Source organism: Elephantulus edwardii, unplaced genomic scaffold (genome assembly GCF_000299155.1).
Source record: "Elephantulus edwardii isolate Elephantulus edwardi_28Jun2011 unplaced genomic scaffold, EleEdw1.0 scaffold00201, whole genome shotgun sequence".
Classification (NCBI taxonomy): Eukaryota; Metazoa; Chordata; class Mammalia; order Macroscelidea; family Macroscelididae; genus Elephantulus; species Elephantulus edwardii.
Genome location: NW_006399951.1, coordinates 4,318,026 through 4,338,956, shown reverse-complemented (window position 1 = coordinate 4,338,956; position 20,931 = coordinate 4,318,026). Strand labels below are relative to the sequence as shown.

General features: G+C 44.7%; 1 protein-coding gene across 1 annotated transcript in view; it reads left to right on the top strand.

Moving 5' to 3' along the window:
* NKD1 (naked cuticle homolog 1 (Drosophila)) overlaps positions 1–20,931 on the top strand; it is a 118,178-nt gene that overhangs the window by 67,721 nt on the left and 29,526 nt on the right. The window contains exon 4 of the mRNA XM_006897110.1: positions 11,211–11,277. Within this exon, the coding sequence (XP_006897172.1) occupies positions 11,211–11,277 (67 nt within the window). The remainder of the gene's footprint in view (positions 1–11,210; positions 11,278–20,931) is intronic.

The following is a 20,931-nucleotide window of genomic DNA, read 5'->3' as shown; positions in this document are numbered from 1 at the left end:
TGAGAGGAAAGCTATTGATTGAATGGGGATCCCGCGAAAGCCACCCTTTCAAAGCCGCCTCTCTTGCCCAGCAGTGGGAGGGAGACTGTACGTTGGTGGCAGTGGGGTTACTGTCAAGTCAGCTCTTTCTCATCATGTGTTCACGTACAACAGCACAGAGCCTCGCCTCTTCCTGTGCCGTCTCCATGGTCTTTGTGATGCTTAAGCCCATCGTTGAGGCTCTGGGGGTCAACAACCCACGTCAATGAAGGTTTCCTTTGTTTTCATGCACCCTCCACTTGACCAGAGAGGGATTGCTAATTCCTGATGATATACCCAAAGTTGGTAGGCATTGTCATTATTCTCATGTAAGTGTTCATATGACGTTTCTTCTAAGACTAATTTGTTTGTTCCTTTTTAAAATGTATTATTTTATTGATTTTAATGAACATTTACAGAGATTTTGGATTTCCATTCATTTTTGTATTTTTCTCCCTGCCCCCCCCCAGTTCACTCTTCTTTTTGAAAAGTAAAAGAAAAATTCCTTCATTGGTACACAATCCCCACAACCCCAGTACTCTCCACTATGCAACCTTCATTCTAGACTCTTGTTATAACCATAATACCCAATCATATATCACTTTTGAAAAAATTTTATTTTACTAATTTTAATGAACATTTACAGAGATTTTGGATTTTCATTCATTCATTGGTGCACTTTTCCCCTTTACCTGTCTCCCCCCAGTTCGCTCCTCTCTTTGAAAAGCAAAAGTTAAACTTCTTCGTTGGTATACAATCATATCATATATTACTTTTAAACTGTTCTCTCCTTCATCTGTTTAAATATAGTGTACATAATTTATCCAATTTTTCTCAGTCTCACCCCAACCCTGATGTCTGCTGCATGGAAAAACAAGGAACTCATGCAATATTATTCAAAATGGGTGACCCTGGAGGACATGATGCTGAGTGAAATATCTCAGTCACAAAAGGACAAATACCGCATGGTGCCACTGTTGTTTGTTCTTTTGATAGCTTCGTGGTGTGTTCAGTATTCTTCACAAGCGCCACACTGTGAATACATCAGATCTCCCTCTGTCCTTTCCCCCTCCACTGTCCAGCGTCTGGATGCACACGAGGCTGAAAATAGGTTATGCTGGCTTGTCTCACGTGCACCTCCATCATCAAAATGATGTCTTGGCTTTTTAGAATCTTAAAGAGATATTTTGCCGCACATTTATCCAGTGCCATACGTCATTCAGTTTCTTCACTGCTGCTTCATGGATATTGATTGTTGATCTGTTGTTGTTGTTGTTGTTATGTGCTGTCGAGTCGTTTGCGACTCATAGTGACCCATGTACAACAGCCCTAAACCCTGCTCTATCCTGTGCCAATCACACTGCCTGCAACACACCCATCCCGACTATCCCAGTCGCTGAATCAATCCACCTCATAGAGGGTCTTCTCCTCCTGTGCTGTCCCTCCACCCTCCCAAGCATGATGTCCCTCTCCAAGGACCTGTCTCTCCTTACAACATGTCCAAAGTATGTCAGACGAAGCCCCAGAATCCTTGCCTCCAAGGAGTAGCCTGGTTTAACCCTCTCTAGGATGAATCTGTTATGGATGAAATCTTTGACAGCTTCAACCTTCGCCTTTCTCACCTTTTTCTTTCACTGCGTCTCTACTAGACATGCAAGGCTATGGAGACATCAGCAAGTGATGTGATTTGTATTAGACCACGCATAATAAAGTCCAGGAGCCAGGGCTTGAACTCAGAGCTGACCGGCAACTCAAGGGAGCCATCTAACCTCTTGAAGCCTCGATCGCCTCATAGCCATAAAGAGGAGAAGAACCAGCTGGTCAAGTTCATGGGCGTGGTTTGTTAATAATGTACATGAAGTACTTGGCAGAGCACTTGGCATACAAGATGCACCTCATAAATACTGGCTGTTATTAACCCAGAGTCCTCTGTATTCATGGCCTCGGTTACCCCTCACCCAACAAATGTCAGTTGCCACTGCAGAAACTTCTTTCAACTCCAGCAGGAGACTTAGAGTCAAGCCAAAAGCAAACTCTCAAAGTTCTACGTCCGTCCAACCTTAAACAGTTTGCTTTCATCACTTCCTAAAAGCTCTGACACACTAGTAGTTTGATACCAGAGAGGAATCGAGGCAATGCCAAAATTCATTTTCTGTGGATTTGGGTCTTTTTTATTTTACTTTCTTTTTTCCACTCAGCAGCCATTCCCCCCCCCCCCATGCAGAAATCACATTCCGAATATGTGAGCCTTGGGGAAGCAGCTACTATGGTTGGGCAAGAACTTTCGTCGGTGTTCACTGGTGCCTAACCTTCCTCAGGTTTCTCCCCCTCCCCTGTCTTCCTCTTTCCACCTGTGCAGACAGCCTGACCCCTTCAGAGGCAGCAGACGTCCATATTTGGCCTCTTTAAGTCTTGTTCTTAAAGCGGGGTCTCCATTCGACTGTGGGAACACCTGGGATTTGAGCGAATGGGCATCTTGTAATTTAATCATTCAGTAATTAGGACATCATGCCCATGATATCACGGATCTTCTTGCTTATGGCAAAAAGAGATTAGAAGGGGGGACAAAGAGTGTGAAGGAGATTTCCATCAGCTGACTGTCAGTTTGTTGTGCTCTGTTGACTTGTCCATATTGATGATCTTGGACGCTCTGCCACTGGTATTTTAAAAATCAGCAGGTCACCACTGTGAACAGACTTCAGTGGAATTTCCACCACAGAGGGTCCATTCTGCTGTGTCACGTGGGGCTGCTTTAGGTTGAAAATCAACTTGACATCATCCAACAACGATGGCAGACACTGTGGCTAGAGACACTGTGCATATCAGACACGTAATCTCTGTCTTCAGGAAACCTGCGTCCAGAGATTGTGAGGTTTGAGAGCCCTTGACCCATGTCTAAGTTGTGGACCACCACCTCCGTCTGTGTGAATTTCTTCAAGAAGCTATAGCCCTGGCACCGGAGAAGTTTCTCACCAGCTCCCACAAGAAGAAACTCAAAGAAGGATTCCAGTTGGCTTAGCTGCGCCCAGGGGGATGGGAGCTGGGCTGGTCGATCCATGGCTACGATTAGGTGAACTGTAGCCAGGGGAAACTGGGTGTCCGTCCACATGATGTGGCTAAGGGCTCTGCCCACATTTTCACTTCTTTCAAGGGAAGATGTCATTTCTCTTCTCATGTGATCTGGACTCTGATGAAATTCATGGGGAGTCTGTATCTCTGAATATGAGAGAAAAATCTTCCAGATATATCTGCCCCCAACACCCTCTCTCCCTTCTCCCTGATCTTGGTCAGTGGTTATGTTGTACCACTTAAAAAAGTCTCCAGATTCCAGAGAAATAGAGTCACTTGGTGGGGGAAGCTATTTTGGCAAAGGATCACAGGTTAGAGACAAGAAAACTGAGGCCCAAAAAGTGATTCTCCACCCTGCCCCTCACTGTTTTGTTTCTTGGCTGGGCCCCCAGAAGATCTGTGCTTGAGGAGACCATGGTCATCATCATGACTTGTGAACCGTCCTACAGAAGAGAAGGTGACAGCCAGATGAGTTTCAATTTGACTCTGCCCTAAACTCTGTTAGATCTCGGATGAGTCACAATCTCCTGGCTAAGTCTCTGTTTTCTCTTTTAAAGTGGGTTTTGTGTTGAGTTTTAAACACGTTGCCACAAATGATGGCAAATGTGTTTCTAAGCACGGTCATCAATTTAAAAAGTGTGTGGCAACATGTTAATAGCCTGAGTAAAGTGAATATATTCCTGTTATACATCGGAATAATTCAGATCCTCTCTTTCACTCCACTCTCCGCTTTCCCTCCCCTTCTTTGAAGTCATCTGCCATGGCTGTCTTTTCCATCTATTTTTCTCCATGTGAGTGACCACGTATGTTAAAACCGCCTTCAATTGACACTACCTGACTTACGGTCATGTGTCAGTATTGAACTTGATTCCATAACCTTTTAGTTGCTGATCTTTTTGGAAGCAGATTGCCAGGCACCTTTGGTTAAATTTGAATGTCTGACTTTGTGGTTAGCATTAAACATGGCACCCCCCCCCCCAAGGAAGTCTTGTGTGTGTTCTATACCTCCTCAAATGTCTAAGTAACATCACACTTTGTGTGTCTTCTGACATCTCCTCTTTTCATTCCTGTTAATCTTTCCTCACTGCCTTCGATGTTTTAATCCTCTACACAGAATTCCACGGCACAGATGCAGGGCACTTCCTTTGATGGGCATTCACAGTATTTCTGATAGTTGATTAATTAGAATCCAAGTTGCCCTGAACTTCGCCGAGTTTGACCGTATCTTCTGCTGCGTGTGTGACTAGTGTCTGAGAGCCACCGAATTCTGGGCTGTTGGCATCAGGTTCTTCCGAGACTAGAATGTGAGAATGTTTCCAAGCACTGTTGAGGTGGGATACTGCTCAAATAAATAAGTATACATAGTCATACTTTCATCAGGCCCCGTTCTCAGGATTTTTCCTGTATTTTCTCAGACTCGATGCTGATGATCATGAAAATGGCACGGGACCAGGTCACACTTTGTTCAGTTCTATGTAAGGTCACCATCAGTCAGCGACAACTTGATGGCAGCTAATAACAATAAGCGCTGCCTCTGGATTGGGCCATGAAAGACTCAAGCTCGCTCTCTTTGAGGCCAGCCCGCAGTGGCCCCGCTTCTCCAGGAACTGGCCAACGCTTTCTGGGCAGTGTTGGTAAGAGAACTTGTTAGGAATTTCCTAGGACAACCTTGGAACAGGCTGTGTGGATCTGAGGGTTCTGAGGGTGGCCTGCGTTCTTCCCCCACCCATCTCCATCTCTCCTACTCCAGAATATCCCAGCTCTGTGCATTCTTGGAATCTGTAAGTTATGCTGTGTTCTGTGGGCAGCAGGAGTTTCCTTTGAACCCTCAGGGCACCAACATCTGTTAGCTCTTAGAGAACAGAAAGATTGACAAAGAGCTGTTAGGGCAGGTAGGTGGGGGAAGATATTAAATTCAAGAGTATGAAGTCTCCAACACAAAAAGGAAAATCCAACCAAACCTAATGGCAGCTCACTCCCCAAGGACCAGCTTTGATGTGGTTTCCTGTCCCTGAGGCCTTATAAGGCATTTGTGCCTGTGTGTAGGCTGGCTCTGACCAAGTACTAGGAGCCTGGAGCAGCTGGCCTCTCTTGCTGGGATCCTATGTGGGGTGGAGGAAGGGCTCCCTGAGCCAGAAGAGGAAGGAGTGCTGGAAGGCAGGTGGGCTGGGTCTTTTGGTCTGAGGGATTACTACGCCTGGATGCTGGATAGGGTACAAGTTGGCACTGGGTGAGGTGGGGGTGGAGTGCAGGAGTGGGGAAAGTGTTGGTCAGAACTTGGAGCAGAGGCTGAAGCTGACATCCAGGCAGGGCCAGGGACAAAGGAAACCATGCGGGCAGGGACAACTACCAAGCCCCGTGTTCTGATGTTCCAGATAGCACAGAGGTGAGGGATACGGACTTCAAAGCGCCACCTGACCTAAGTCTTGGCTCCGATACTTACGAGACACAATCTCTGCATGCTTTGATTTTTTTCCTTTTTAAATTGGAGACACAAATTATGTTATCTCAAAGAATTGTTCTGAGGATTAAATGTTAAGCACTGACATGATATCTATCATGATAGGCAACATCATGACAGGTGGAGAAAAGACAGAAGGTGTCAATGATTTTATCTTAGTGGGATCCATAATCAACACCCTTGGCACCAGCAGCCAAGACATTTTTTTAAAAGTACTGCATGGAATAAGGGATCTCTCCAAGGTGATGAGGAGCAATGATGTCAGTTTAAAGACTAAGGTGCATCTGATTTAAGTAATCTTTTCCATTACTTCCTAATGCATCTGAATATTTAACAATGAGTAAGGATAGGGTTGCTATGAGTTTGTCTACATCCTTTCTTCTGAAAGATTTACTGATTCTATATTTTGATCACTTTTTTGGGGGGTGACAACTTTCTCTGTATTTTTTTGATGGGACTCGACCTTATGTTGCTTCTGGGGCATTGCGGTGTGTTGTGTATAGTCTTGAACTTCCTTTGCTCTGGCAGATGGGGCAGGGTGGCCTTGTTTGTGTGGTGTAGAAGACTGGTGATGGTTGATTGCAGTCTGATGCCAGGGAGGGAGAACAAGCATTGGCCCTTGCTCTGAAGTAATGCATAGATATGTGGATGTGCAAAGCTAGCGTGTGATGGGGTCCACAGTGGACATGGGATGGGACGAGGTTGACGGTAGGCAAAGAACAAACAGATATGTCTGAGCGAAGGTGCAGTCAGGGGGGCTCCTTGGAGGCAAAGGTGATCAAGTTTCATTTGGCATACTTTACATGTTGCTAGAGGAGGCTGTTCTTTGGAGCAGGACATCATGGTTGCAGCGGTGCAGAGTCAACAAAAGATACGAAGATCTACAGCCAAACGGATTGACAGAGTAACTGCTGCAATGGGCTCAAGTGTGTAAGAGATTGTGAGGATGGCACATGATAAGACAGGGCTCAGAGCTGTTCCTAGATTCTCTATGAGTCATACTCAACTCGACGGTCTAACAACAACAAGAGCATAAAATGGGTTTTTTCCTGGGTGCTGAATTCTATTTCATGAGTCTGTGTGTCTGCTGCTTTACCAGTACTAAGTTGTCTTGTTTACTGTGTCTGTGTAGTAGGTTTGGAGATCAGGGTTTTGAGATTCAAACCTCCTACTATGGATGATGGTGGTCTCATCCGTAACTGGTCGTAGGGATGGTATAGGACTGAGATGTTGTGCGTGAGGTCTCTATAAACTGAGGGTTGACTTGGGGGAATGAACCACAACATCACAATTCTTATCATGGGGCCTGGCATATAGAAGACACATAAGTGTTAGCTGTGTTCTTCCAGTTGTGATTTAACCCTATGCCCTTTTTATAAATGAGTAAGTAGGTTCCAGGGAAGCACTGACTGGCTTCATGGGGAAGCGTGAAGAGGACTTTCCCCACGATCTAATGATACCACCAAGTATGGTCCTTTCCTCTTTCTGTCTCCTGGATCCCATCAACTCCAGCTTTGCGAACAAGCCCAGGAAATGGATGGTGATTATAATAATTGGCAACTAAAAAGAGAGAAGCCATCTGATAAGGAATAAAATTATGTGGTTTTGAAGTAAATAGAACGCCAGGAGTCTGAACAGTCAGATTTTACCAACTTTGAGAAAGATTGTGTACTTTCCCAAAATGTTCAGGGGAGGAGGGGGAAGGGAGAACAGAGAAGACTAACCTTAATTCCGAAAAGGTGAGCTAAAAAAAACCCGAAGTGTGTACCAGCTGCATTCACTGATAATATCAGCTATACAAAGCATTATTTTCCTTTAATCACAATTCAAAAAGCAACAATATAAAACTTAAACTCATTGCCTTGGAGTAGAACCCGATTCATATTTGACCCCCCACACCCCTTGGGGGTTTCTTAGCCCGTAAATTTCCTGGGAAGGAATTGCCTATCCTGCTTCCTTTCTCAGCTACAGTTGGGTTTGAACTGCCAGAGTCCCGGCTTTTGGTTGGTTTGCAGTGCAGCCCTCTACATCACCAGATCTCGTCTTTAGTCAAGATGGGTACTAATGTTTCTTTAAGGATCTGAGATGTTAGATTTTCTTCTCTATCCCTAGAGAGGATTTTAACAACTTTCCTATTTTCGATTTTTTTAAAAAAGTGACATTTGTGATGGCTACTGTTTTGTACATTGGGTCGCTAGGAGTTGCAGGTGACTCGACAGCATAGAACAACTGTGTTTGGATTCATCTTACTGTTTGGGATTTTGTGGTCTGAGAAGTGCTGCTGTAGCATCATTGTCATGGGCTGAATTGTGGCTCCTCTCAAAATATTTGGATGTAAAGTGCTGCTTTATGTGATGATGTTATCACCTCCCATGAAGTGGTCCAATGTGATCCACCCTGATCCAGTATCAGGAGACACCCTGAGGTGTGGCCTGCAATATCTTTTATCAAAAGATAAAAGAAGAGAGGGACCAAGGGGGAAGGTGTTAGGGTCACCACGAAAGAAAAGCTGGGAGGGGGCAGCTCATCCTCTAAACGAAGAGTCCCTGGGTGGTAAATCTCCCAGAGAGAACTCCGAGGCCAAGACACATGGAGACCTACATGGAATGCCAAGCCTCGTGGTTAGGTGTTGTCAAGACGACCTCAACTCATAGAGACCCTAGGAACAGCAGATCAAAACCTTGCCCTCCATGAACATTGATGCAAAAATCCTGAATAAAATACTGGCAAATAGACTCCAACGATACATCAAAGAAATAATTCACCATGACCAAGTGGGATTCAAAACCTTGCCCTAGCTGTCAAGGATTTTCCTCCAGGACTGGCACAGAGAGAAACTTTCTCTATCTTGAATTTGAACTTCTAGTTTCGTCAAATGTGAGACAATAAATGTATGTTTACTGATGCCCTTCACTTGTGGTATTTTTGTTATAGCAGCACTAAACTAAGAGAGTCATTTTGGGATCAAAAGGGAAACATGGTGTATGTTGCCCTGAACCTTATCTTTCCCTTCAAAGAGGAATGATTACCAAAGAAGGTTATTGGAACATCATGTCCATGAGATGCATTTGAAAAGCAGACCCTCATGGTCTAAGTAGGTGTGGGGACTGCAACATACACTATATAGGGTGAATCCCAATGACCGTTAGCATGGTAAAAACCCAGTAAGTCCTGCAGGAAGAAAAGAAAACCCTCTTATGATAGAGTCCACTCAGATTCATATGACTCCCTGTGTGTCATAGGAGAACTGTGCTCTGTAGGGGCTGGGTGTTTTGTTTTGTTGTTTTATTTTAGAACTATAATTTTCTTAATCTGATAAATGTTGATAGTTGTAGATGGACTTCAGGCCATTTGTTCATAGGGTCACTATGAGTCATGCTTGACTATAACAACAGCAATTGTTTTAAATATAAACAAAGTAGAAATTATTTTCTTTTGTTTACTCTTTTATTTCATCACTGAAATGATTATCTGGCATATAGTAATTGTTCCTGGTGAATGGATGGATATAATGCCGAATTGTATATTCCTTTTAAACAGTTCTCTCCCTCATATTTTTCAATACAATGTTCATTATCTATCCACCTTCTCCTATTCTCCCAGCTCTCCATATCAGGCCTTCTTTGTAGCAGTGATGTTATGCAGTATTTGTCCTTTTGAGACTGAGACATTTCACTCAGCATTATGTCTTCCAGAGTCACACATGTTGTATAATGTTTTCCAAGTTCATTGTTTTTCAGCGCTGCATTGTGTGGATGTACCATGGCTTTTCGTTTTTTCCCCTATCCATTTGTTGATGGGAATTTGGGTTGTTTCCATCTCTTTTCTATAGTGAATACCACAGCAATAAACATGGGTATGCATACACTGTTTGGATGGTGGTTCTGGTTTCTTTAGGGTATATCCTGAGCAGGGCAATTGCTGGGTCAGTCAAATGCTATTTCTATTTCCAAATCTTTGTGAAAGTGCCAAACCTCCTTCCATAGTGGTTGAGCCATTTTACATTCCCCCCCAGCAGTGCATAAGGGTTCCAATCTCTCCACAGTCTCACCAGAATTTGTTGTTTGCCGCTCTGTTGAACTTTGTTGTTGTTGCTGGGGTGAGATGTTATCTCATAGTTGTTTTGATTTGCATCTCTCTGATGGGTAGGGATTTTGACCACTTCTTCATGTGTTTGTTTGCCATCTGCATGTCTTCTTTGGTGAGGTGTCTGTTCATATCCAGTGCCCATTTTGTGATTGGGTTGTTTACCTTTTTCTTGTTGAGGTGATGGTTGGTGTTTATGAATGCAGATTTTCAGGCCTTTCTCCCAAGGCCCCTGTGAGTAAACTCAAACCACTAACCTTTCAGTGAGCACCCCAGAGTGTTAACTGCTAGAACCACCAAGGACCACCCCCCCCCCCCCCCATGCAGCAAGGGACCTTGTTTAACTTCATATAAAGCAATCTTCCTTGATCACAGACCTCTCTATTTTGGAGCAGAATGCTGTGTAAACCTAGAATGTAGTTTGATAAGTTCTGGTTTAGCTTTTCTTTTATGTCTAGAGCCCTTCTGCTAGGGATGAGTTAGATAGATGAGACTTTTGTCTGATGACATCCCAGAAAATTCCTAGCCTGTGCAACCAACCAAACTTCCTTGCCCACCTGGTGACACCTGAGCTGCGGTCTGGCCAGACTGCTGGAGTCAGCCTTGCAGTGTGGTATGAGGCACACCTGTGGCACACCTGTGGAAGGAGGCAAAGCCTGTGGTCCAGTCAGGCTAGTTTCCAGGGAGATATACACGTCAGTGGAATATACAAAGTGCATTTGAACATCAGCTGATGAAGAGTTTGGACTTTATGTTAAGTTTCGAAGCCTTTTTGACTTCTTTATAGACCGTCTAGATACAGTCGCCTAGAAAAAGAATCCAAAATGAGATCTTGTCCTGGGTCCATGGAGACATCTCCGAATTGTGTCCTCTGGCTCAAGGAGATGGAGCAGGGACATTTGTCGTTGCAAATCCCAGGTAGACTGGTGGAACTCACTTTCTAAGGAATAATGGGCCTGTATGGTATTTCTTAGAGGGATGTAGGCTGAGAAAACAGTTACCTCCTAAAAAAAAAGTGACTAGGGATGATAGAAAGGGAATTGATGCCTTTGAGCTGTGGTGCTGGAGAAGAGTATTGAATATACCACAGACTACTAGGAGAGCAAACAGGTTTGTCCTGGAGAGGGTGAAATCAGGCTACTCCTTGGAGTCAAGGATTCTAAAGCTTTGTCTGACATACTTTGGATGTATTGCAAGGAGAGACCAGTTCTTGGTAACGGACATCATGTTTGGGAGAGTGGAGGGACAGCTCAGGAGAGGAAGATGGTGGGAGTGGGAGTAGGTGTGCTGGAGACAGTGAGATTGGCACAGGATAGAGCAGGGTTTAGGGTTCTTGTACATAGGGTCGCTATGAGTTGCAAACGACTCAACGGCACTTAACAACAATAACAACAACCTGAAAAACACTGTGATGATTTTTAAGTACCTACTTTACTGACCCAAATTCCCACCAGAAAGAGTCGAATAAGGTACCTGTTGCCACCTTGCAATCTGGGGTGTCACTTTGAATGTCCCCAAACTCTGTTCCTCCCTGGCCCTGAGAACTCCTTCATGTCCCTCCTTTGTCTTTCTCTAGGAGCTCGTGGGCGACGTTTTAAGAGAAACGCTCAGCGAGGAGGAGGAGGAGGACTTCCGCCTGGAAGGTACGTGGAGTGGTCACTCCGTCCCTGGAGCAGTGGGGTAGCGGGGTAGCGGAGGGCGTATACGGTCTGCCACTGGCCCTCTGATATTCTCCAGAAGACTTTTAGGCAAGGGGTCTTTGACTCTCATGAAATGCATGGGGTCAGGTGAGATGGGAGTGAAGAGGAGGAGGAAGGGCCTTTTTTCACAGCTTCGAGTACAGGCTGGAACTAACCCACATTTTGGCTGGTTCGCATTTTGGCTTCTCTCTGTAGGACATTGGAGACGTTGTTTGACCTCAGCTAAGCCCCTCTGATGGAGCTCTGGCGTAGTCCGTAGTGTGTTACCTTGCCAACTAGACAAAGCTGTGTCTGGTGGTTCAAATCCACCAGTAGCTCCATGAGAGAAAGATGGGTACTACCCACCAGTTGAGAGAGCTCTGGTGGCCTAGTGGTAAGAAAGCTGTGCCATAGTTCCAAAGGCACGTGGTTCAAATCCACTAGCTGCTATGCCGGGAAAGATGGGCCGTCTCCTCCTGTGCAATTAAGTGTCTCTGAAAACTTGCTGGAGGATCAGCTGTGAGTCAGTTCTGACTTGACAGTACACAACAGCAATAACAACAACACCTCCCACTTAAGATTTACAGCCTTGAAGCCCAATGGAGGGCTGCTATGAGTCGGGATTGACTTGATGGTAGTGAGATCCCCATCTCCTAGGCTACGTGTGAAGTCCTCTCTACATAAAGTAGTTCTCTCATCTCTCCATCTTTCTGTGCACGGGCATGTGTACACACACACACACACTCACACACACTCACACCATCTAGCTGCTGTCTTTTGTAGCTCACACTTCCTTTCTGCACGAGGAAGCACCACACCAAGGAAAAAGAATAGAGTAGAGGGCTGGCTGCCTCTGCCTTGCTGGCTGCCTCTGGTTTGCTGGCTTGAATTTAGCTGTGGCCCATCACCTTTCTGAGCCTCAGTTTCCCTATCTCTCATGATGATGAGAGATTTTTATTCCCCCTCCTTAACTCCCAGAGTAGTGTGACAATGAGGTGATGTCTTTGCCTTCCAAGTGCCCGGTTTTTATTCAGAATCAGAGATGATAATTACCAGACGGGAGCAGTCATGGACAGGGAGGGCTGCCCTGCTGAGGCGAGGGCAGGCAGCCGCCTGGACAGCTGAGTGGGCATGGCCCGACGGCCGCTGGGGCATCTGGGCCTGGAGAACCTGCGGGGTCTTGAGAGGCGAGCAGACAATACCAGGAGGTTCTTGAGGGCAGCCGAGGCCAGACCTGCAGATCACGGCCACATGCGAGCTTCCCCCTCGGCTTGCTACGTCAGACTCTGCATGCAGACACGCTGCCTAAATGATGGTGTATTTTTTCTTCTTCCTGTTGGCAGAGTTCATTGCCTCTTGGCAGGCTGGAAGGCTGTGTAAGGGAGGGGAAAAATGGCCATCTGAGGCATGAAGATAAAAAGCAGTCTTTCATCCATCCCAGGAGAGGTGTAAAGCCAACCCTAATCCAGCCATCTTAACCGCCTTAACTGATCAGCTGGGAGAATGGGGGCTGGGGGATTAAGGCCTGGCTTGGTGGGAGAACTGAGGCTGCCGACTTCCTTTTGAACTGGGGAAGGAATAAAGCAAATAGCCTAGTCCCTAAGCTCTAGTGAGCTGGGTAGGTGTGGCAGGGGCTGGCAGGGGTGCGGCTTGTAGGGGGCCAAGGGGAGAGAGACCCTCCCTCAGTTGGCCCAGCAAGGATCTGAAGGGGAGAGTGACCTCACATTTGCTTTCCCTACCCGCCTGGCTTCCCTGCCCCCCCGTACGCAGTGTTCCAGCTGATGGCAGCTTGTGGTTTGTGCCTAAGGTACAAAGAGGTGCCAGCATGTTTGACTGACCCATGTCACCCAGAGTGGCTCTAAGAAGCACTGAATCTGAGGGTTTCCTCCTCACTCATCAAAAGCTCCATCTGTCTCTCTCTCTGAATTCTCATTGTCACCCATAAATGACTGCCAGTCCCTTCCACCTAATCCTCTTTGCCTGCCCACCCAGTGTAGTCCGTACCGCTGACCAGCACCCCTTGACCCTCCTGTGCCTTACTTTCTGGGCCTCTGCCCCTGCCCCTCCCGCTACCATCCCTCAGTATCTGTTTCTTATCTTCTGACTTCTTTGCTTGGGGTGAAAGCAGGCCGTGGACAGCGCACTCAGCATCCTCTATAGAAAACCAACTCTTGCCTAAGCCACTGGCCCAGCTCCTCATAGGGATTCTCGCCTCTCGTGGCCCAGGCCTGCCTGTCCAGGCTCCCACACTGCTGCTGGCCAGGTATTATTTACACATTACTTCTCCCCACTGCCCTGCCCCTGGGTGAGGTTCAGCAGCAGGCTTTATGCGTCTGTTCTGTTCCTAAGTCTTTAGAGGGTTGGTATTGGTGAGGCCAACTCTGCCAGGTCTGTCAACAGTGTTGAGACTGAGACCTGGGAGCTGAGAAACCCCAGCGTGAGAGTTCACAGCCTGTCAGAATGTCTGCAGGCTCTAAGCGCTGCCTCACTGGTCCATCCACAGAGCATTCGCTTCTCCCTTTGTTCTGACCCTGGGAATCTACATGGACTTACACTGTCCAATCTCTTTTCCAGATTGGTTTGACATCACCTACTGTGTGACCTTAGGAAAGTTACTTATCTACTCTATGCCTCCGTCTTCACCTTGAAAATGGTCCTATGACTTATTCCTCTGCATTATTGCAAAGAAGAGATAAGTCATTTAAGCCTTGGTACAAGCCTGATTCGAGATTACAGAGCTAGATGTCATGACATCTATTGTTTCATACCATTACCACTTGGCATCTAGTTGGCTCTGACGAATGGCAAACCCATTGGTATAAGAGTAGAACTATGTTCCTTGGGATTTTCAGTGGTTCATTTTTCAGAGTAGGTAGCCAGGCTTTCTTTTAAGGTACCTTTGGGTGGACTTGAACAGCTAACTGAGCGTGTTATACTGTTTGTACCACCAGGACTCCAGTTATTTCACAGTAGTCCCTTTGCTTTAAGAGAGACCAACCTGTGTTTATAATGATATACCTGGTCTAGATCAAAGAAAGGCTGTTTTCAAAGCTTCCTAAGTCCTATTAGAACTGACTTTTTTCTTGCCACCTCCGAGTACGTAGCACCAGGTCTGGCATCTTCAATCAACACTAGTGCTCGCTTCAGCAGCACATATACTAAAATTGGAACGATACAGAGAAGATTAGCATGACCTCTTCTGGCTCAAGGATGACACACAAATTCTTGAAGCGTTTCCATATTTTGTGCAGGTTACAAAGAGAATGTGTGGCTTCCAACATTGAAACACTTCTCACAATAGGAATATTCACCCCTGAGTCTATAACATTAAAGTGGAGGTGTGCAAATAAAGCTTACGTATTGTTGGTGGGGAAAAAAAGACTTACTGTAAGAATGAAAGTTGGCCTCATGAAGTCAAGCAGTTCCTCCCACAGGGACGCTTTCGTCCCCTCATTTGTGGCTGGAGAACTGAAGTCCAGAAAAAGTGGCCTGTCCAGGTTTACACATGAACTGAAGAGACTGTTCCTCTCATGAGGGAGATGTTGTTGCTGTTGTTAACTACCATCTAGTCGGAAGAGACCCATAGCTGACCCTCTGGTAGGTTTTCAAAGGCAGTTAAATCGCAAGTGTGAGGAGACTGCCTATCTTTTTCCTGCGGAGCAGCTGGTGGGTTCGAACTCTGTGCCTTTGGGATTGCAGCACAGCTTCTTGCCCCTAGGCCACTAGGTCTCTCTGATAAGGGAAATAAGTAAATAATAAGCCAGCAGGTGAGTATACATGTTTCTTGTGCTCCGGGGAGATGTGCAACCCAATGAGGAGCTTAAATACTACAGATTCTAGGACGAAGTTAGGCATAGTAGGATGTGAAGGGAGACCATCTAGAAGTTATCAAAACCCTAAGGCTGTTAGTTGTTAATGCTTGGGAAGGACAGAAGGGAGGCCAGTGTGGTAAGAAGACACGTCAGAGAATAAGGATGAAGTGGTCAGCCGGGGTCAGGCCGTACACTTTTGAAGCGAAACCAGAGTTGCAGAGGAGAGACTATTGAAGACGTTGAAGAAGGTAATCTTGTTCCAGGAAGGGCGGACCGTGTGAGAGGGGAGGTAGGAAGAGACAGGAGAACAAGAACAGGAGGTGATTGTAATAGTGCAGATGAGAAGAGCTGAGCCCTTGACCTAGTACGCGGGCTGTGAGCTGGAACAGAGCGTAGGGACCTGGGATGTGTGAGGTTTCGAGGAAGGAAGAGCGACAGTTCAGTGTGGCTGTTGTTAGGTAGCCCGGAAATGGTACTGGCTCAGAGAAGACCTGTGTGCAGTGGAGTGAAACGCTGCCCAGCCCTGCACTGTCCTCACAGCTGCCGCTGTGTTTGAGCCCACTGCTGTAGTCAGTGTATTAGTATGTCTTACTGCAGGTCTCCCTCTGGTCCACCTACTCTTACCAAGCACAGCCTTCTTCTGCAGGGCGAGCTACTCCTCATATCATGCCCAAAATACACGAGACAGAGCTGCATTCTGACCGTCCTTCTAAGGAGTATCCTGGATGCATTTCTCCTAAGGCAGAGCTCCCCATTCTTGTGGAAGTCCACAGGACACTCAGTATTCTTGGCTGGCCTCATAATTCAAACACAATTCTTCAATCTTCCTTACTCATGGTCTGGCTTTTCTAAACAACTGTGGTGAATGAAAATAATAGCTTGTATCTAGCACACCTTAGATGTCTCTCTAAGTAACATCTTCGCTCTTTGATACTTTAAAGATGTTCTTTGCATTGGATTTTTACAACACAATATATGTAATTTGATTTCTTGACAGCTACTTCGAGCTCCCTGATTAAAACACGCTTGGTAGCAGGAGTGGCATCCACTTCTGAAATAGCTTGCCTCAGGAAAACACAAGTGTTCAGGTCTTTTGTTCATACGGTCGCTGAGTCTTCTACAACTCGATGACACTTAACAACAACAACTTTTGTAGGCATTAATTGTATATACAAATAAGACTATTTTCCTAAGTAAATGGGGCAAGGTTTCCTCTGCTCTTCCCATCTGTTAATGAATGTAGTTCTTTTTACATCTACATATGTTAATGAAGAAAGAACAATGTGCATTCTCTTCTATGATCCCACTGAGTCCTTAAGGCAACCCAGTGCACTAGCTATTCTAATTCCCTGTGAGCACGTATATTAAAAAAGGGTCCAAAATTGTAGAAATGAAATATTAAAAATCTAGGTGCAAACAAAAGTTGGGATTCCCTCCCCATTGCACCTCCCACTCCTTTAATCTATAGCTAAACAACAGATAAAATTCTAGGGCTGTGTACTCTTTTTAAAACATGCATATAATATCTATTTACCTATATATCTAGCATTTATTTTTTTACATAGGAGGCAAAAACATTTACTTTATTAAAATATAATATATTTTATAATATATTTTAAAATATATTGTTGTTGTTGTTGTTGTTATGTGCCGTCAAATCGTTTGCGACTCATAGTGACCCTATGTACAACAGCCCTAAACCCTGCTCTATCCTGTGCCAATCGCACTGTCTCTGACACTCCCATCCCGATTATCCCAGTCACTGAATCAATCCACCTCATAGAGGGCCTTCCCCTCCTGTGCTGTCCCTCCACCCTCCCAAGCATGATGTCCTTCTCCAAGGACCTGTCTCTCCTTATAACATGTCCAAAGTATGTCAGACGAAGCCCCAGAATCCTTGCCTCCAAGGAGTAGCCTGGTTTAACCCTCTCTATTTTATAATATATTTTATAAATATAAAAATATCTTGGCAATTCCAGTCTTCTCTCCGTATAACATGATAGTGCTTATTGGTCCAGTGGTGAGGATTTTTGTTTTTATTATGTTCTAGTAAGTGGATTGGCATGGTGATTGCGGCACTGGGCTTGTGTGTGTCAGAAATTGTGAGGATGGCACAGGGTAGGGCAGCATTCAGACCGGTTTACACAGCGTTACTCTGAGTTGTACTTGATTTGTTGATACTTAACAATAGCAACAACAACAATAACCGTGTCATCCATATTGAAGACTTTAGTCTTTGACTTTCATCTCTAAGTGCTTCAAGTCCTCTTTGCTTTCAGCAAGCAAGGTTGATTCATCTGCATACCACAGGTTATCTGTCTTCCTATCATCCTGATGCCACATTCTTCTTCATATAGTCTAGTTTTTCAGATTATTTGCTCAACATACAGATTTAATAGAAACAATTCTTGGAAACAATTCAAAGGAAACAATTCTTGGCACATACCTGTTCTGATTTTAAACCATACAGTATCCCCTTGTTTTTATCAAAGGCAGCCTCTTGGTCTATAGACAGGTTCCAGATGGGCACAATTTAACAATATAAATGGCAGATATAATCACGGGCGTCACTGGATAAAATCACTGAAATGAAATCAACTACATTTGTGGAAAGAGACCATCAAAAAGTGAAATATTATCAGTCCGAGCAAGGCCCAGGACTGACTATGGAACAGACCATTAACTAGTAATATTGAGGTTCAAGTTGAAGCTGAAGAAAATGAAACCAAGTACATGAAAGCCAAAATACAACCTTGACCATATGTCACCTGAATTTAGAGGCCATCGCAGGAAAAGATTGGGCACATTGGACGCCAGTGGCCTGATGAGTTGTGAGATGACGTGAAGAACACTGTACACATGTGAATGAAGGATAGTGTGAAACACAATGTGTGTGAACTTTATATACAAACCAATATAAGAGAAAAATTTAAAAAAAGAACATCATACATTTAAAAATTGAGAGATTATTAAAAACACAAGAAAGAAAAGGCCAAAAGAGATGTTGGGATAGATTCTGAAACTTACTCTTGAGTGCTGAAAAGTTGAAGCAGTGGAAAAAATGATGAGAGCTGAACAGAAGATTTCAAAGAGAATGTTGAGAAGATAAATTTAAGTTCTATAATGAAATATGTAAAGACTTGGAGTTTAAAATAACAAACTAAAGAATAGGACATATTTGCCGTTTCTCAAACCGTATGAACTGAAGAAAAATCCAAGCCTTGAGTTAATAATATCGAAGGACATTATTGGCAACATATTTAGTGATGCAAGAAATATCAAGAGAAAATAGAAGGAAGACACAGAGTCACTGTACCACAAATAATTGGATGATGTTAGCTGTTTTAGTAGGTGCAGATCAAGAACCAATAGTATTTAAGGGAAAGTCCAACCTACACCAAAGATAGTATCCACAAAGGCCCCAGGTATGGGCAGAACATCAACTGAGATGTTTGAATAAACACTGGAAGACTCATGCCTCTGCACCAACACACTGGAAAGGCAGTTTATCTCTGCCAAAAATCCATCCAACTAGAAGAGAACCATATTTGTGCCCATCCCAAATAAAGGTGATCCAACAGAATGCAGAAATTATCAAGCAATGTGATTACCATCACCCAAAGATAAAATCTTACGATGATTAAAAATCAGCTGGAGTAGTATAAGGAACTTCCAGAGATCGAAGCTGGATCCACAGGATAATATAGAATGAGAGTATCATTGCTAAAATGGATCTTGTGTCATAGCAGAGAATACCCTAAATACATTTATTGGTGTTTTATTGACAATACTGATGCATTTGACTGTGTGGATCCTAACAAATTATGGATAACGCTGTGAAGACTATGATTCCAGAACACTTAATTGTGCTCACAGGGAACCCGTCCATAGATCTAAGGATTCTAAGGATTAGGTCAACAGTAGGCTTCAGTTCTTGCCTTTCATTGGAAAGTTTGATTCCCAGAGGTCAGTGCAGTTCATGCAAACAACTACCATCACCAGGAACATCACACATGAAGAAAGCATGTCAGAGGAAGCTTGCATGTCGCTATGGTATTGCATGTGTTTCAGTGGAATTTTCCCACTGAGACCGACTAAGAAGGAAAGCCTGGTTGTATACTTCTGAGTATTCCATTAATGAAAAGCTTCTAGACCACAACAGTTGGACCCACGGTTAATCACTGGGATGACACAGACTGGACAATGTTTTGTGAATAAGGTCACCATGGGGCAGGAACAATAACAGAGGGAGGTGGGAATGGTCTGCCAGGAGAACAGATAGGTCCGTCCTGGAGAGGGCGAGACCATGTTGCTCCTTGAAGGCAAGGATTTTGAAGCTCTGTTTCACATACTTTGGGCATGCTGCCAGGAGGGACCAGTCCTTGGAGAAGGTCATCATGCTTGGAAGGGTGGAGGGACAGAGCACGAGAGGAACACTCTGGATGAGATGGACCGACACAGTGACTAGGGACATGGGGGCAGGTGTGTCAGTGACAGTGCGATTGGCTTAGGATAAGGCAGGGGTCAGAGCTGTTGTTCATAGGGTCACTATGAGTCGCAGGTGACTCAACGGCATATAACAGCAACAGCAATGAGAGAATGGAACTCCAGTGACCTAGTAGAGATCATGGATGTCACCTGACACTTGTGGTTTAAACAAGCAAATAAAGTGGCATCATACCTGAGACTCTTTGGGCCAGGTTCAAGTGTTCTGATATTAGGCATGTTGGGTTTGACATGCCTGTTCAGTATCCATGTGGAGATGCTGTAAAGATTGATAATAGAATCAAGTTCAAGGGGAAGTGGGGGTAACTAGTTTTCCTTAGGAAGTAGTAGCCTTAGGCAGCTCTATATGGCTCTCTTGGGCTATACAGAGTTGGCTGGCTGCTTCCCTGGAAAAATAAGAGGAAGGGGTTTACCAGAGAGCACCAGAGACTGGCTGAGGAGACAGGCAAACCATATTCGCTGGTTTCTGTCCCCTTAGTCCAGAGCCTATCCTATCAGGGACTATCATTTGGCTCTGACCCCACTGTACTACTCCTAAAAGGCTGTTTCCACAAAGTGACAGAGAACAAGCCGACTTTGTTACCTATGTAATTTCTCTTAAGTCTGTGCTTCATAAAAGCTTAACAGTGGAAATTCTGACTGTGTCGCATACTGAAGAGGCTTTAATAGTTCCAAGTAGCTTGGGGTTAGATTTTAAAAAGCTGAATTTCGCCGTATGTTTTAACTAGGATGAGGATCAGAGAAAATGGAAGGGACATGATATTTATAGGCCAAAGAAGATTTTATTCCCTCTCCCTGCCCTGGTGTTTTCTCCTCCATCCCAGAATAGAAGCTTTGTTTCAATCCTATTTAAACCTCACAGCTGAATGGCGATAAACCTTGTATTTTATTGGGAAGTATATGAGTTCCCTTTCTTTCTCCTTTTCCTCAATCAGAGCTTGTTCTTCAGTAAAATCTGCCTGTGAGTTGAGCTCATAGAGAAAAAAGACCCCAAGAGGCCCCTCTGTCCTACGAAGAGCTAGGCGCTCACTGTGGCAAAGCCAGGAACCACCCCAGCGAGGACTGCACTGGGGATAAATCACTGTTTTAGTTGTGTTCTTTAATTTTTCCTGAAAAGCCGGAGATCAAAGAGAAGCATTAGTTAAGCAGGATCCTTTTCAGTTTGTGGAAGTGTAACTGAAACTCATTTACATTTTTGGCTCATGGCATTAAAAAACCACCCCCAGTTTAGCTCTTGCTTTAAAAGATCTGACTGCCTACAACCAGGAGAAGATAACGTAGATGAATGGGATCTTCTAAG